The sequence below is a fragment of the Staurois parvus genome, unplaced genomic scaffold (genome assembly GCF_062004578.1).
Source record: "Staurois parvus isolate SC_StPar_1 unplaced genomic scaffold, SC_StPar_1.0 ptg000298l, whole genome shotgun sequence".
Taxonomy (NCBI): domain Eukaryota; kingdom Metazoa; phylum Chordata; class Amphibia; order Anura; family Ranidae; genus Staurois; species Staurois parvus.
This window is the reverse complement of record NW_028318094.1, coordinates 604,477-620,483: the sequence shown is the minus strand read 5'-3', so window position 1 is coordinate 620,483 and position 16,007 is coordinate 604,477. Positions and strand designations below refer to the sequence as shown.

Here is a 16,007-nt window from a genome sequence, read left to right as displayed (position 1 = left end):
GTATAGAAAAGGGCAACTAAATTACCGGGCATGAAAGACCTCGGCTATAAAGATTAACTAGACTGAATGTATTCTCCATTGAGAAGAGGTATGATGAGTGAGAGATATAGCAAGTATTAGCAGAAAAAGATATGTTCACCTTAAAAAATGGTCAAAATAGTAAACAGGGAACAAACATTGGACACTTTGAGGGCATTGTAGAAGACAAGGGGGCACACTTTGCTCCTAGAGAAAAGTAAGTTTAACTTCCTCATGTGTAAAGACTTCTGTACAGTAAGATTAGTGAAAATGTGAAATAGACTTATACAAGACCAGGTGCTACCTGATTTAACAGATTGCTTGAAAAAAGGGCTTGATGTGTTTTTAAAGCTAAATTACAGGAATTCAGCCACTTTGTACTAAGTGCAGGCACACTATGACCTAAGTCCAATGAAGTGCATGCCACCTTCTGGACTTCTCTTTTAATTACATCTGACAGGTTTATGAATCTAACAGAGGATATAATTCAGGCTGAAAGAGGAGAAAAACGCACACAGCAGCTATACTCAGGGGCAGGCATAGCTTCTGCAGCAACTCTACTGTTGAATATGCTGAGAACAAAAGAACTACAGTGATAGCTATCTTCCTGGAATTCTATAATCAGATGTAAATAATAGAGATAAGTCCAGGAGGCATCATGCACCTTGTTGGACCTAACTCATAGTATGCCTTCACGTTTTTACAAAGTCTAGAGTTCAACTTTAATTAAATATACAAAATTATTATTTTTAACATATAACAATGTAAATTGTTGAACCATGTTTATTTTCTTGCAAGAGCCAATTAGACCACACCTGGCTAATCTTGATAGACGTGTCCTTTTTTTTTTCCCTGACTAATCAATGTAACTATATAAAGTGTACATTGTTGCCTTTTCTTTTTTTCCCTCATTGCTTTGTTGACCTCCCTGAAGATATGAAAACCTGGAGCTCAGACAGTTAATTCTGGACAAAGGGAAAACACCAGTAAATAATACCACACCAACAGGGGAGGACATCAGCAAGGTAGAGAATGCTACAAATCAACAGGTAATAACCTTCAAAGTATCAGTCCTGTAAGAATCCAAAGGCGTATGACCAGGGGAGGACTGACCATTTTGAAACTCGGGCACTGCCCGAGGGCCCGGGGTCAGTAGGGGGCCCCATGAGATGCCCCTGGTACCTTTTTCATAGGCTTTTTTGAGTTTGGGCAAGGACACAGGGGCCCCATGATCCCCTATTGCCCGGGGGCCCTATGAGTTGTCAGTCTGCCCCTGCATATGACTATTTGATTGGTATTTAATATGCTTAAAGAACCTCTTTCTAAAAATACCAGTTGCTTGGCTGTCTCTGGCTTCAATACTTTGAGTGCCTAAAACCAGCAGGCATCAAGCATTGTCAGAATTAGGTCAGAACACCTAATGTGCTTACTTATTGAGGGTCAGTTACTCAGACAATAATAAAAACAGTGGATCAGTATGACAGTCAGGCAACTGCCATTTTCAAAAGGAGAGGTTAGCTTCTTGATTTTCTTAGTACTGGTTTCATTTAAAAGTTATCTTACAGATGTAAAAGATAAACATTAATACTGATCTGTATTCATTAGTACATCATGAAATGTGTTTTTTTTTTATGCAAGCAGTATAAATATCTGTATTTAACTTGAGTGTTTATGGCTGATGTGGAGAAAACAAACATTTTTGTTTTTTTCAGACTCTTATATCCTATTTTGGTTCCTGGAGCCTGGAGGTTTTGTAGAGCTTTGGGTAAAAAAAAAACCTCTATTCTTAGGTTCATATTTTACCTTGTATACTGACCTCATTATTAGACTCAATTGTCTCCGGATCTTTATATACATGAGCTGGCTAATGCCCAGGGCCCTTCTCTCTCTCTCTCCTGCGGGAGAATGCTTCCAGGTGAAAAGAATGATTGCTGACTGAATGCTAAAAAGGCACAAGATTTGCATATTTGTGCTGGGGAACCCACTAGGGAGGGCACCCTTTTAGTAAGGAACTGAGTTTAGTTAATGGCTCATATGTGCAGATGTTTTGTTTGTTTGATGCTAGGGGCTTTCTGTACAAATCCCTCCTGCTTTTAAACCGTGTTTGTTTTCTGCTTTGCTGGGTGTTCCTGTCCTGTGCATTGTTTACCCCTGCCAATACCAGTTGTACCCCCTTTTTCAATTGATGTCTCCATTCCCAGCCAACTGGGACGAACACTGACAAGTATATCAAGGATTGACTTAGTAGCATCTGTTTCAAGAGATCATTAGCTAAAATTAAAAAAAATTATGTTTAGCGTGATAGAAAAACCTAATTAAATAGAACAAAACAAATGTACGTGCAGCATACTTGGGATTTGTGATATCAATGAATGGGAGATGATTACCCAAAATGTAAAAACATAGTTCCTGTGTTCTTGTCTTGGACTAATACAAGTTGGTAAGTTTAGCCCAAAAAAGATAAGGACGGGATCATATTTGTAATTGAACCCAATCCTACTAAGCTTGCTATCTCTATCAGGAAATCCATAATACTAAATAACTTCCATTTACTTCTCAGACTTCTCTTTTATTTATGTGTTTTGTCATTCTCTTACACAATGCTGTGCACTTGTCAGTGGAAATGTACTATAATTATGTATTATGTGTATAACTCTTGTTTGTATCTTTCATTTGTACATCACCACAGGAAATGATAGAGCTATAAAAACGATTTAAAATATTTGGCTATTGTGACAGACCCAAGAGGTACAGGGACGTTTGGAGGGGACTAGGGGCTAGCTTTCTGCTAAATGATTATGGCCCGTGGAGAGAGCAGATCATTCCCTAATGATGGACAACAACATGAATAATGCTGACAGTGAGACAGTAAATCTTCCATTCTGGAGTGGATGGAAAAATGTAATATTAATCTTGTACAGGTTAATGGTGAGAAGAAACACGGTGGCCCTCATGCTGACTGGGTTCGAGAAGCTCCTCCATTTGGGACAGAAATATTTATAAACACTCTCCCTCAGGAAATCTAAGAAGATAAAATAAATCCACTTTTTCAAACTTGGAATATTGTAAGAGTTTTGTCTTATGATGGACAGATTATACAAGTGAAAGCAAACAACTGAAAGAGCTTGTCTAATGGACTTTGTGTATTCAGGGTGTGGGCATATTGTCAGTCGGTCTAGGGAGGGCTCCTTGATTAATCCAAGCCTCGTTCTCAGCGTTTATCACATTGTTGTTCATCATTAGAGAATGGTCTGCTCGCTCCATGGGCCATAATCAGTTGGTAGAAAGCTAGCCCATAGTCCCCTCCAAAAGCCCCTGCACCGGTTGGGCCTGTCACATTATTACAACGTGACCCTGTGAGGGAATCAACGATATAAAAAAGGCACTAACCAATGAAGAAATTAATATTATACATTCCTGTCTGTGTGCTAAAAATTTCTCTTTGTAGCAGAGTTTTTGGCACTGATTTGATTCAACTTTTCCAGCTCGTTGAATAATGGGTTTCGTCTGCTGGTCACTGTTGATCTAAAGTGATATTTTGGGTATATAAGTGTATTTGTACCTTGGTTAGGCTTTTGTTGCTGTCTGTGTCACCCAGTCTGTCCTGGTGAAAGTGGTGGGAAATCCAACAGTTTATGGTTGTCATCAGAAAAGCAACAAAAGGGAAATCTTACAATAGGGACACCTGTTCTAGTGGCAACCAGAAGGGAATTTCTGTTGCTTTGGGAGAGATTTGTTCTTTCTTTCTGTTGTATTTCCAGGCAGCAGAAAAAAATTATAGGAATGTTACCCATCCCTATTTAATCCAACACAAAAAATAATCATTTTAGACATACTTTAAAGTTACATTAAACCTTCTGGGTTTTTTTGTTTTTAAATTAAAATAACAAACTTGTTATAGTTACATCCTATGTAACAGAGCAGACCTTATCACCCTTTTTTGGGGTCCCCTGCCAGAGCTCCAGGCTGCTCCTCTTCAGCAAGTGCCACCCGTGGAAAGCCATTTTCCATGGGGCCACCCGTGCGTACTTGCTCGCGAGCCACCCTATCTGTGTCTATTGACACAGACCAGGAGGCTCGGCCCTGCTCCCTCTTCACAGCATTAGACTGACAGCAGCGAGAGCCACTGGCTATCAATCTGCCAGGTGAGGAAGGAGACAGCGGTGAGAGCCACCTCTCTTGTGCATATCAATGGATGGGATCGGGCTCAGGTAAGAATAAGGGAGGGCTTGGGGGATCCTGCAGCAAAGAAGGTTTTTTTACCTGAATACATAGAATGCATTAAGGAAAAAAAAAACCTAAGGCTTTAGAGCCACTGTAAAGTATAAAGCTTCCAATTATTTTATTTTTTTCTTGTCCAGTGAGATTGCTTTTGTGATAAATAAGGACACTGTGATTAAACTAGGGATGGTGGGCATTCCTTAGTAACAGAGTAAAATCAGTTTAAAAAGGGGCTGCAAAGGAGGGTTTTCTGGCCATCAAATGTACTAGCAGGGACTTAGGCCCAGATAAATTAGTTCTATTACATCAGGTTGTATAACCTAATTTGTATTTGAATATGTATGTAAGTGTATTCCTTTTCTGTAAGTTATGTCGGTAATTGTATTACAAGTTTGCTTTACAAAATTTTAGGGGCCACTTGTATGTTTTACAACTGTCCTATAAACCGTCATTTTTGATTCACAGCTGTATACAGTAATTTCCTTTGGTGAAGTGCTTGACATATTTTGAAACAAAAAGTCTGCATGTCTCAAATCTTTCATTTGTTCTTCCAGGCAGCCAAATTGGTTGAAAAACCAACAAATAAAGACCACAGCGGAGTGTTGTTAAAGAAAGTGAAAATTCTGGAACATCAAAGGGCAGAGGTGAGAGTACAGAGAAAATACTTTTCTGTATCTGCTTCATACTCTGGTTATTGTACATTAATTACTATCTTGTCTCACATGAGATCTCTTTAGCATACCTATTGCTAGGAAAAATGGAATGGCAGTCAGTGAGAACACATTGCTGTGTTGCAACAATTCCAGTCATTTGCAGCCCAGATGCTCAGTGAACAGGTGCTTCTCTGAAGCTTTTGGAGCTAGCTACAAATTTGTCAACTGTGGCAGCTGCTCTTGTCCAGTGCAGCTGCTGTTGACCAAAACACACTAATAACTTGTAGCCTTCATATAAGATCATCATTATTTTCATCAACAGATTGCTGAAAAAAATAGCAGTGCTATCCTCCAGCGTATACACAATACAATTTACAAAATTAGTACAATTTGTGCTAAACAAAACAATATAAAAACATATGGTGCAAACCCTTTAGAAGTCCAAAAAATAAAGTTCATACATCAAGTGCTCAGTGTTGCATGGTATGTCCCATGAGTACAAAAGATACAAATATTTACCCCATGTCCGTGTGTAAGTGTTCACTTCAAGGTGATCCCTCGATGACTTTTTATTTTTAATTTTATTCCTTGCATCAACAAGAGTCTAACAAGAGCCTGGTATATCCCAGATATGGAGGGTTCCAGTAATCCCAAAATCCCCCAGCACTATTACTAAAGCAGCTTCAAAGTACTCGTGTTAAGGAGAAGCATACATAATAGGCACAGAGAAAAACCGAGCAAAACTGTGTCATATTGTTTATTAGGATAAAAGATATAAAACCAATTCATTCACAATATGTAAAACCAGAAAGAGCCACCTGGCATGCATTCCAAATGGTGGAGATTACTTCAATAGATGCCTGCCCAACACGTTTCGTCATCAAAAATGGACATTCTCAGTGTCGCAACCTGAGTATTTTAGATTGCTTTAAAAAAGATATGTAGCCATGACAAATCTCTGCTACAAATTGGCTAATGTGGCATGCCCCAATTCCCACCCACTCTATAGTGCCCTGATGCCTGTGTGACTCTCTTAAAGAATAACTGTACTTTCATACAATTATGATTTAAAGGACTCCCTCCCCCATTATCTGCCTCACAGTCTTATACCTACGAGTCCACAATCCTTGTTGATTTACACTGTGGACACACAGCTGCCCCTGGAAACTCTCTCAGCCAGTCCTGAAGTCTTCTGCCCTTGTGCAGACTAAATCCCTATCATTCCTATGAAGAGGCCATATGTCATGTGACCTATTCCCATAGCAATGAATGGAATTTATCTGGACATATGCAAAAGATTTTGGGATGGGCCAGGGGAGTTTTCAGTGGCGACAGTGTAGTTCTCTGCGAGCTACAGAACATTAATCTGCCAGGATTGTAAACTTGAACGAATAAAACCATGGATGAGGTAGTAATTTTAGGGACAACTTTACAAAAATTTAGTGTGTTCCTGTAATGAATAATCTTCAAAATTATTTTGCACATGTACTACCAGTGAGCTGTTTATGAACATTGGAGCAATAAAAACTATTGTGGTTTGGCCAAAAAATTTCAGCCTGTAGTTGTTGGTTATGACCACTTGAACCACATCTGTATGACTGTCACAGAGAAGCCTCAAACTCACAGTGATTTTTTGTTTCTTGGAAACCAGAGCTTGCAGCTTCATCACATCTAATGATTGACCTTCATAACATCTGATGAATGACCATCTAGATTTGATCCCTAATTAGCTAAATGAAATTTAAAGGTGCCTGATGTAGACTCACTTAATTAATGTTTCCTACAGCTCTTGGAGGTAAATAAGCAGTGGGATCAGCAGTTCCGTTCTATGAAGTTGCAATATGAAGAGAAGGTATTTTGTTATTATAGTTATACCCATGCTATTTCCAATGTAACCTATAGGTTAATTAATCTGTAGGGAGGTGATACAATGCCTTGTGACTGGAAAAATACATTTTTGTTCCTGGGTTTAACCAGTGGTGTATAGCACAGATACAGTCTAATATTATACAGCCATTTATTCAAAACTTCATACAGCTGTGTCAGGTTTTTTGGTCCTAATTAATGCAATGTATGAAAACCATTTAATAAATAAAAGCCCAAGGATGATCATTTTGTAACAGTCCCCTGCTCTATATGATATAATACATTGCAGCAATATTTGGAAAATTATAATAGCAAGAGGAGAAATGTAAACAGACTTTTATTTATTAGTGGTCAGTGAAGAAATGCCTTCCTACGTTCGTATTCAATGAAAGGTCCACTTACTTTGTGGCCAATGAGAGAGGTATTTCTTTACATTGCTGGTCAGTAGAAAGATACCTTGTACGTTATGTTCCGTGAGAAAGGTACAACATTACGCCTATGTTCAGTTAGAGGAAGAATGACACTGATGATTATGGCTTACAGCTCATGAAAACCCCAAATCCATAATCTCAGAAAATTATAATATTGTGAAAAGGGGCAATATTCTAGGCTCAAAGTGTCCCACTCTAATCAGGTAATTAAGCCATAACAGCTGCAAAGGGTTCCTGAGCCTTTAAATGGTCTCTCAATTTGGTTCAGTAGGAATCACAATCATAGGAAAGACTGCTGACCTGACAATTGTGCAGAAAACCATCATTGACACCCTCCATAAGGAGGGAAAGCCTCAAAAGGTAATCGCAAAAGAAGTTGGATGTTCCCAATGTGTTGTATCAAAGCACATTAATAGAAAGTTATGTGGAAGGGAAAAGTGTGGAAGAAAAAGGTGCACAAGCAGCAGGGATGACCGCAGCCTGGAGAGGATTGTCAGGAAAGGCCATTCAAAAGTGTTGGACTTTCACAAGGAGTGGACTGAAGCTGGAGTCCGTGCATCAAGAGCCACCACAAACAGACGGATCCTGGACATGGGCTTCAAATGTCGTATTCCTCTTGTCAAGCCGCTCCTGAACAACAAACAACGTCAGAAGCGTCTTACCTGGGCTAAAGAAAAACAGACCTGGTCTGTTGCTCAGTGGTCCAAAGTCCTCTTTTCTGATGAGAGCAACTTTTGCATCTCTTTTGGAAACCAAGGACCCAGAGTATGGAGGAAGAATGGAGAGGCACACACTGCAAGATGCTTGAAGTTCAGTGTGAAGTTTCCACAGTCTGTGTTGATTTGGGGAGCGGTGTCATCTGCTGGTGTTGGTCCACTGTGCTTCATTAAGTCCTTGGTCAACGTAGCCTTCTACCAGGAGATTTTGGAGCACTTCATGCTTCCTTCCACAGACAAGCTTTATGGGGATGCTGACTTCATTTTCCAGCAGGACTTGGCACCTTCCCACACTGCCAAAAGCACCAAAACCTGGTTCAATGACAGCGGGATTACTGTGCTTGATTGGCCAGCAAACTCACCTGACCTGAACCTCATAGAGAATAGAGAATATGGGGCATTGCCAAGAGAAAGATGAGACATGGGACCGAACAATGAAGAAGAGCTGAAGGCCACTATTGAAGCTACCTGGTCTTCCATAACACCTCAGCAGTGCCACAGGCTGATAGCTTCCATGTCATGCCGCATTGAGGCAGTAATTGTTGCAAAAGGGGCCCAAACCAAGTACTGAGTACATATGCATGCTTATACTTTTCAGAGGTCTGATATTGTTCTATGTACAATTCTTGTTTTATTGATTGCATATAATATTCTAATTTTCTGAGATTGCGGATTTGGGGTTTTCATGAGCTGTAAGCCATAATCATCACAATTATGACAAATCACGGCTTGAACTATCTTGCTTTGCATGTAATGAGTCTATCTCATATATTAGTTTCACCTTTTAAGTTGCATTACTAAAATAAATGAACTTTTGCACGATATTCGAATTTTTCGAGTTTCACCTGTATATATTTATTTATGTATATTCTTATGGATTTTATGTTTACCGAGTGCAAGACAAATTGGAAAGAATGTATCATCTCATCAGGGCTTATTTGGAAAAAAAACCCTTTACAGTGGTAGTCAGAATGCCATCCTTACAGACAGCCAAAAACATCATTGGTATTCTCTTTCTGGTATCGTCAAGTGGTGTTGACCCAAGAACTATTCAAGCACCATCAGATGTGGGAATCAATCAACCCCAGTAACCTCCTGTATGGAGTAAGGCTTGAAGGCCAATGAGAAAGTATTATCCTTATGGCTATGGCCTGAAAAGGACTAAATAAAGGAATAAATCTATCTATCTACAGTAGATGTACATCATTTAATAAACAGTCTTTCATAAGAACTGCCTTTGCTGTCTCAGCTATCATTTGGGCTGTCATTCTTCAGCTCTGATTTTGCAGTTATCGCGAGACAGCAGAGATTCATATGAGGATGAGATTGAAAACTAAGCGTATTCATTGTAATATGAAAATTATGGTCTGGGAGATTGTTCTTTAAATTTGGGCAAATGCTTGCAAACCCTTGCTCAAGATTAGTGTCCTGTTCTCACTATATTATTCTAATACTGGTCACCACAGATCACATCCCTGCGTCAGAAGTTGTCTCAAGCCACCAAGAATGAAGGTGAACAGGAAGCAGAAAGAGACCGCAAGCAGAGGGATTTTGATCGCAAGCTCCTTCTTGCTAGGGACAAACTAGAAGAGAAAGAGGTAAGATATAATGACCTAGAAATAATTTCTGGATTAATAATTATTTTACTAGAAGTGCCTAACATTTCCCTTAGCTATTCTCTGTTGAATCTTCACCTTTACAAGTAGGGCCCTGTGCTCACTGGTATATGAATACCCTTATGTAGCAGCTGCTGTGAGTAGACTATAGATGTGTTTTAGGCCATGAGATGGCCTGGTAAATTGCAGACATGTTTGGTCAGAAAACCCAAGTCCTGAGTAGGTAGATTATGTCCCTTGTACATTTCAAGGCAGCATTTTTCATTTTTACTGAAGTGTACTTTTAATACTGGCACTTTGGTGAAGGTTTCAAAAAGCATCTGAGGTGCATCCATGTAAACCATCGTACTTGTGTCTTTTAAAATTTGTGTTCACCAGAGTGAACAATTATCCTGATGGTACAAACTATGTTTTCCAAGCCATGGCAGGTAAGAAATGATAGACTCATAAGAGGGAGGTACAGCTAATTCTGAATGGAAAATTAATTAAATGCTTCCTCTATTTATTTGTGTAATGTAGAAGTCTGTTATGGAGTTGTGTCTCCAGTAGACGTGAGACTCCTTCACCGTGTGCCTACAGTGAACAAAATAATTATTTGATCCCCTGCTGATTTTGAATGTTTGCCCACTCACAAATAAATGACCAGTCTAAAAATCGAATGGTAGGTGTATTGTAACACTGAGAGAAAGAATAGCAACAACAATTCAAAAGAAATGCATGTCTAACAAATTATGCACTGATTTGCATGTTCATGGGGGAACACGCACGCAAGGTGAGATCTTGCATGGTGCACCAGACCTAGGGAGACTGACAGTTGTTTTGTGTTTCTTCCATTTGCGAATAATTGCACCAACTGTTGTCACCTTCTCACCAAGCTGCTTGGCGATAGTTTGGTAGCCCAGTCCAGCCCTGTGTAGGTCTACAATCTTGTCCCTGAAATCCTTGGACAGCTCTTTGGTCTTTGCCATGGTGGAGAGTTTGGAATCTGATTGTTTGATTGCTCCTGTGGACAGGTGTCTTTTATACAGGTAACAAAATTAGATTAGCAACACTCCCTTTAAGAGGCTGCTTCTATTCTCAGCTTGTTACCTGTATGAAAGACACCTGGAAGCCAGAAATCATGCTGAATGATAGGGGATCAAATACTTATTTCCCTCATGAACATGCAAATCAGTGCATAATTTGTTAGACATACATTTCTTTTGATTTTTTTGTTGCTATTGTGTCTCTCAGTGTTACAACACACCTACAATTCGATTTTTAGACTGATCATTTCTTTGTGAGTGGGCAAACATTCAAAATCAGCAGGGGATCAAATACTTATTTCCTTCACTGTAAAAGGTACATTTGCAGTGACTTTTGTGTTTGGTATACATCACCTAATATCCGTATCTAATGATTGGATCTTAGCATTGTGAGTGGATAGGCTTCTATATTACCAGGGATTTTACAAGCAACCCCTATGTCTATTCTACTAATTCCATCCAAAGAGAAAGTAATTCAGAGGAGGCTTGTGGTGTGTGGACTGACTACATGGCAGTTCCTGAATCAAAACCACAATTCATTTATTTATGCTAGTCCTTTATATAGCACCTACATATAGTGAAAGACTTTAACAACACAGAGCTCAAATCACTTCCTGAACCAGAAGAAAGTTGGGATCTGATGTCTGGTCCACATTCTGATAATAGTATTATTTTTTCTTTTATGCAACAAATCTAACGTACTGTTTTCTCTATCTCCGCAGTCACAAATCCAGAAACTGGAGTCTGACGCAAGAGATCTGAAGCAAAAGAATAAGTTTCTCCATGACCAGCTGAGCTCCACCAGCAAGCAGCGAGAGTACCAGGAACGGGAGATCAGCCGACTGAATAAGGTAAGCTCACCATAGACACTAATGGCTGATTCAGACTGGTCCGATGTACTTGTACGCTCTTGTATTAAAAGAGGTAAAGACTCCAGAGAGAGAGATATCATATTACCCCGGTACAAATCATTAGTAATACCTCATCTGGAATATGCAGTTCAGTTTTGGGCACCAATTCACAAAAAGAACATTGGGGAACTGGAGAAAGTACAGAGAAGGGCAACCAAACTGATAAGAGGCATGGAGGAGCTCAGCTATGAGGAAAGATTTGAGGAACTGAATTTATTCACTCTTGAGAAGAGAAGATTAAGGGGGGATATGATCAACATGTATAAATACATCAGTGGTTCATATAGTGAACTCGGTGTAGAGTTATTCACCCTGAGGTCATCACAGAGGACAAGGGGGCACTCTTTACGTCTGGAGGAAAATAAATTTAATCTCCAAACACGGAAAGGTTTCTTCACAGTGAGAGCTGTGAAAATGTGGAATAGACTCCCTCAAGAGTTGGTTCTGGCCAGCTCAGTGGATTGCTTCAAAAAAGGCCTGGATTCTTTCTTAGATACACAGAATATAACTGGATACTAACATTTATAGGCAAAGTTGATCCAGGGAACATCCGATTGCCTCTTGGGGGACAAGGAAGGAATTTTTTTCCCAGCAGGAGCAAATTGGATAATGCTTTACTGGGGTTTTTTTTTTTGTTTACAAACAATTTTATTGTACATAAGTAGACAGTAAAACAACAGCACAGTATGAAAGTGATATTGTCAACAAAAATATGGCACATTTGAACCGTACAATACATAAAAGTATATTAACATAAAAAAGAAGATAGAGGAAGAAAGAAAGTTATGAGTGCATGAGATACATAAATGATAAAACAGATTGAGTGATACAGCTATCAACAATATATGTCAGCCATTCTTTACCGGGGATGTTGTCAATCATGCAATAAATGTCTACAATCCTTCCATGACTCCCATTTTTTATCGTATAAGTGCATCTTATCCAGTAGTGTATAATGAATACGTTCCATAAGCATTACAGCGTCAATTCTGTGTAAAACAGAGTCCAAGGGTACAGCATTAGACCGCCAATGCAGGGCAATGGACCACAAAGTGGCAATACATAATGTATGTAGCAATCTCCGAGTGGCATCAGAGACCCCTGGGATATGAACCCCCAATAAACAGGTCTGTATAGACAACTGTATCGGGTTGCCCGATAGTGAGGTAGCCACCTCAGATATCTTACGCCAGATCAAAGATATGTTTGGGCAATCCCAAAACATATGGACCAAAGTACCTGTGCGGCCACAGCCCCGGAAACATAAAGGGGATGTTTGTGGGAACATTGTATGTAGTCTGGACGGAGTATAATACCATCTGGTTAAAACTTTAAGGGCCGTCTCACGAACCGAAAGAGATCTAGAGCTCTTGCATATATTATCCACCATGGAGTCCCAATCCTCATCCGAAAAAGTGATACCACAATCCTCCTCCCACCTCTGCCTGTACATAGGAGGAGCATGAAAAAGACAGATCAAAAATTGGTGATAAAGATCTGAAATAAGACCCCTACCTCTAGGAGAGTCACGGCTGACACGCTCAAAAAAAGAGATCGGAGAAGACGGGGTAAGGCCAAAGTGCGCATTAAAAAAGTGCCTAATCTGTCTATAACGAAGGTACTCACGAAGAGGAACATCAAATAGCACGCGCAGCATATCGAAGGTAATATAAGATCCTCCTCTTTGGAAATCAGACAATCTGATAAAGGATCGATCATACCACCAACGAAACATGTGAGGGGAAGAGAAGGCTACAACAAAAGTAGGATCACCAAAAAATGAAACACCTGGGGGAATATGAGAGACTAAACTCAGCTTAGCCTTGTATTTGGACCAAAGTGTCAGTGAGTGGGTCACTATAGAGTTATGAAAAGTAAGCGATCGGGGGGAGATTTTAGACCACAAAATTCCCGGTAAATAAAAAGGACGTATCGACTGAGACTCAAACTTAATCCATGGGATTTGAGAGTTAATAGTAGCCCATTGTGATAATTGCGCAAAACGAGCCGAGAGGTAATATAGCCAAAAGTTGGGAAGACCAAGACCTCCCATCCGTTGTGAGCGATATAAAATGGATGAGGCAAAACGTGGATGCTTATTTCCCCAAATAAAATTGTTAATAATCCGCTGAAAATGATCCAAAAACGTTTTTGAAACCGGAACTGGAAGTGCTCTAAAAAGATAAAGCAGTTTGGGCAAGATATTCATTTTAACCGCCGTGACTCTACCCAGAAAGGAGATATGATAACCATGCCAAATCTTCAGTAGAGTAGAGAGATGTGACACACATGGTGGATAATTAGCCATAAACACATCAGAGTATCTGGGAGCAAGATTAATCCCCAAATAGGATATCCTGTCCTTGACCCAGCGAAATGGAAAAGAACTACGGAGAGATGCACTTAGGGAGTCAGGAACATTAACAGGCATAATTACCGATTTGGTAAAATTAACAGTGAGGCCTGACACTTTAGCAAAATCATTCAATACGACACACAAATTGGGCAAAGAAGTCAACGGGTTAGTAATAAAAAGCATAACATCATCAGCATACATGCTCAGCTTAAAGTGTGAAACTAATAACGAATAGCCAGAAATATCCGAATGTGATTTGATCGCCAATGCCAAAGGTTCCAACACCAGCGCAAACAAAAGGGGCGAAAGAGGACAACCCTGACGGGTACCTCTACCCAATGTAAAAAAGTCAGAGTTACAGCCAGGAAGCCTTATTCTTGTTTTAGGAGAGTCGTATAGGGCATGTATGCCTGCCAAAAACCCATCACTGAAGCCCATTTTCTGTAGCAAAGAGAACAAGTAGGGCCAAAGGACACTGTCAAAGGCCTTGTTTATGTCTAAACTCATCAACAGAACCTCTTTGGAATGTAAATTGGCATCTTGGATAACGTTTAGAGTGAGACGAATGTTATCAGTAATAAATCTGTCGGGAATAAAACCCGACTGGTCTGGAGATACCAAAGAGGAGATAATAGGAGCCAACCTGTTCGCCAAAATGCGGCTAAATATCTTCAGATCGTTATTCATTACTGAGATTGGTCTATAGTTTTGCGGCAAACAGTGGTCTTTCTGTGGCTTGGGTATTAGAGACATGTTAGCTAACAACATCTCCTCGGGGAATTTACCCCCCTGTAAAACATCATTAAATAGTGTTATCAAGTATGGAGCCAATGTAGAGGCAAAATGTTTATAATAGCCAGCAGTAAATCCATCAGGACCCGGTGCAGTAGAGCGTTTCAGCGTTCCTATTGCACATGTTATTTCCTCTAAAGTACAGGGGGCATTAAGAGAGGCAATCTGAGAAGGTGTGAGAACAGGAAGGGGTATAGAATCTAGCCATGAATCTGATAGAGAAACAGAATCCGACTGTGGAGAAGCCAGTAGTTTAGAATAAAAATTTTCAAAAATACCCAAAACTTCCTGAGGTAATGATGAGATAGCACCTGAATTAGTACGCAATTTATACACATGTGGGGGGCGCAAAGAATGGTTCAATTTCCTAGCAAACATGGTAGATGCTGAGTTGCTATGTAATAGGAACGAGGCCTTCGACCAGCGGAGGGCCTTTTCAGTTTTTTGGGAAAGTAGGGCATTCAGTTCCAAGCGTTTTTGGGACAACAGCTGTTTATTAAGTAGAGATGGATCAGCTACATGGCTTCTATAGTGTGCTTCTAATTCTCGGGTTAAAAGTAGTATCTGCTGCCAACGTTTTTTATTTCTGGCCGAAGCCATAGAGATAAGTCGGCCCCGCAGGACCGCCTTGTGGGCTACCCAGAGTGTGGCTGGGGAAATATCAGGGGTTGAATTAGATTGAAAGTATTCCTTAAGAGACGTAACCACCTCCTGCCGAGAGTCAGTATCAGTTAGCATAGAATCATTAAGTCTCCATGAAAAGGGAGTAGGTGCCAATCCCACAAACGTGATAGATAAGGCCATAATACTGTGATCCGACCAGGTGCTCAAATGAATACTAGCTATCCTAGAATTAGCTAGCAAAATAGGGGTACAAAAGATATAGTCTAGTCTAGCATAAGAGTCATGTGGGTGGGAATAAAATGTGTAATCCCTGGCTCCCGTGTTGTGCGCCCTCCAAGCATCCACCAACTGGAGGGTATCTAGTTTCTTAGTAAGGGATGTTGGGAAAGCTTGGGAAGTGTGCGAGGCGGAGCTACGATCCAAAAGAGGATTTGCCACCAGATTAAAATCACCACCCACCAATAGATGGGGGGACAAAAATTTATCCAGAGCACCAAAAAATTTAGAAAAAAAGGTAGCCTGTACCGAATTTGGTGCATAGACATTAGCAATTGTAAGTTCTCGACCTGAAAGGGTGCCCTTAAGAATAATAAACCTACTGTCCGGATCACGATACACTTGTTGAACCTCAAAAGGAAATGAGTTATGTAGAAAAATGGCCACTCCCCTACTCTTGGAGGAATGTAGGGTATAATACCCCTGCCTATAGGATCTATGAAAAAAGGTCGGGTGTTTTGCGGCTGCAAAATGTGTTTCTTGTAATAAGATGATTTTTGCT

At 40.0% G+C, this 16,007-nt stretch overlaps 1 protein-coding gene across 1 annotated transcript in view; it reads left to right on the top strand.

The window, feature by feature from the left end:
- TNIP1 (TNFAIP3 interacting protein 1) overlaps positions 1–16,007 on the top strand; it is a 116,928-nt gene that overhangs the window by 78,176 nt on the left and 22,745 nt on the right. Inside the window, exons 8-12 of the mRNA XM_089682787.1 lie at positions 953–1,067; positions 4,794–4,883; positions 6,679–6,744; positions 9,372–9,503; positions 11,269–11,397. Of these exons, the coding sequence (XP_089538913.1) occupies positions 953–1,067; positions 4,794–4,883; positions 6,679–6,744; positions 9,372–9,503; positions 11,269–11,397 (532 nt within the window). The remainder of the gene's footprint in view (positions 1–952; positions 1,068–4,793; positions 4,884–6,678; positions 6,745–9,371; positions 9,504–11,268; positions 11,398–16,007) is intronic.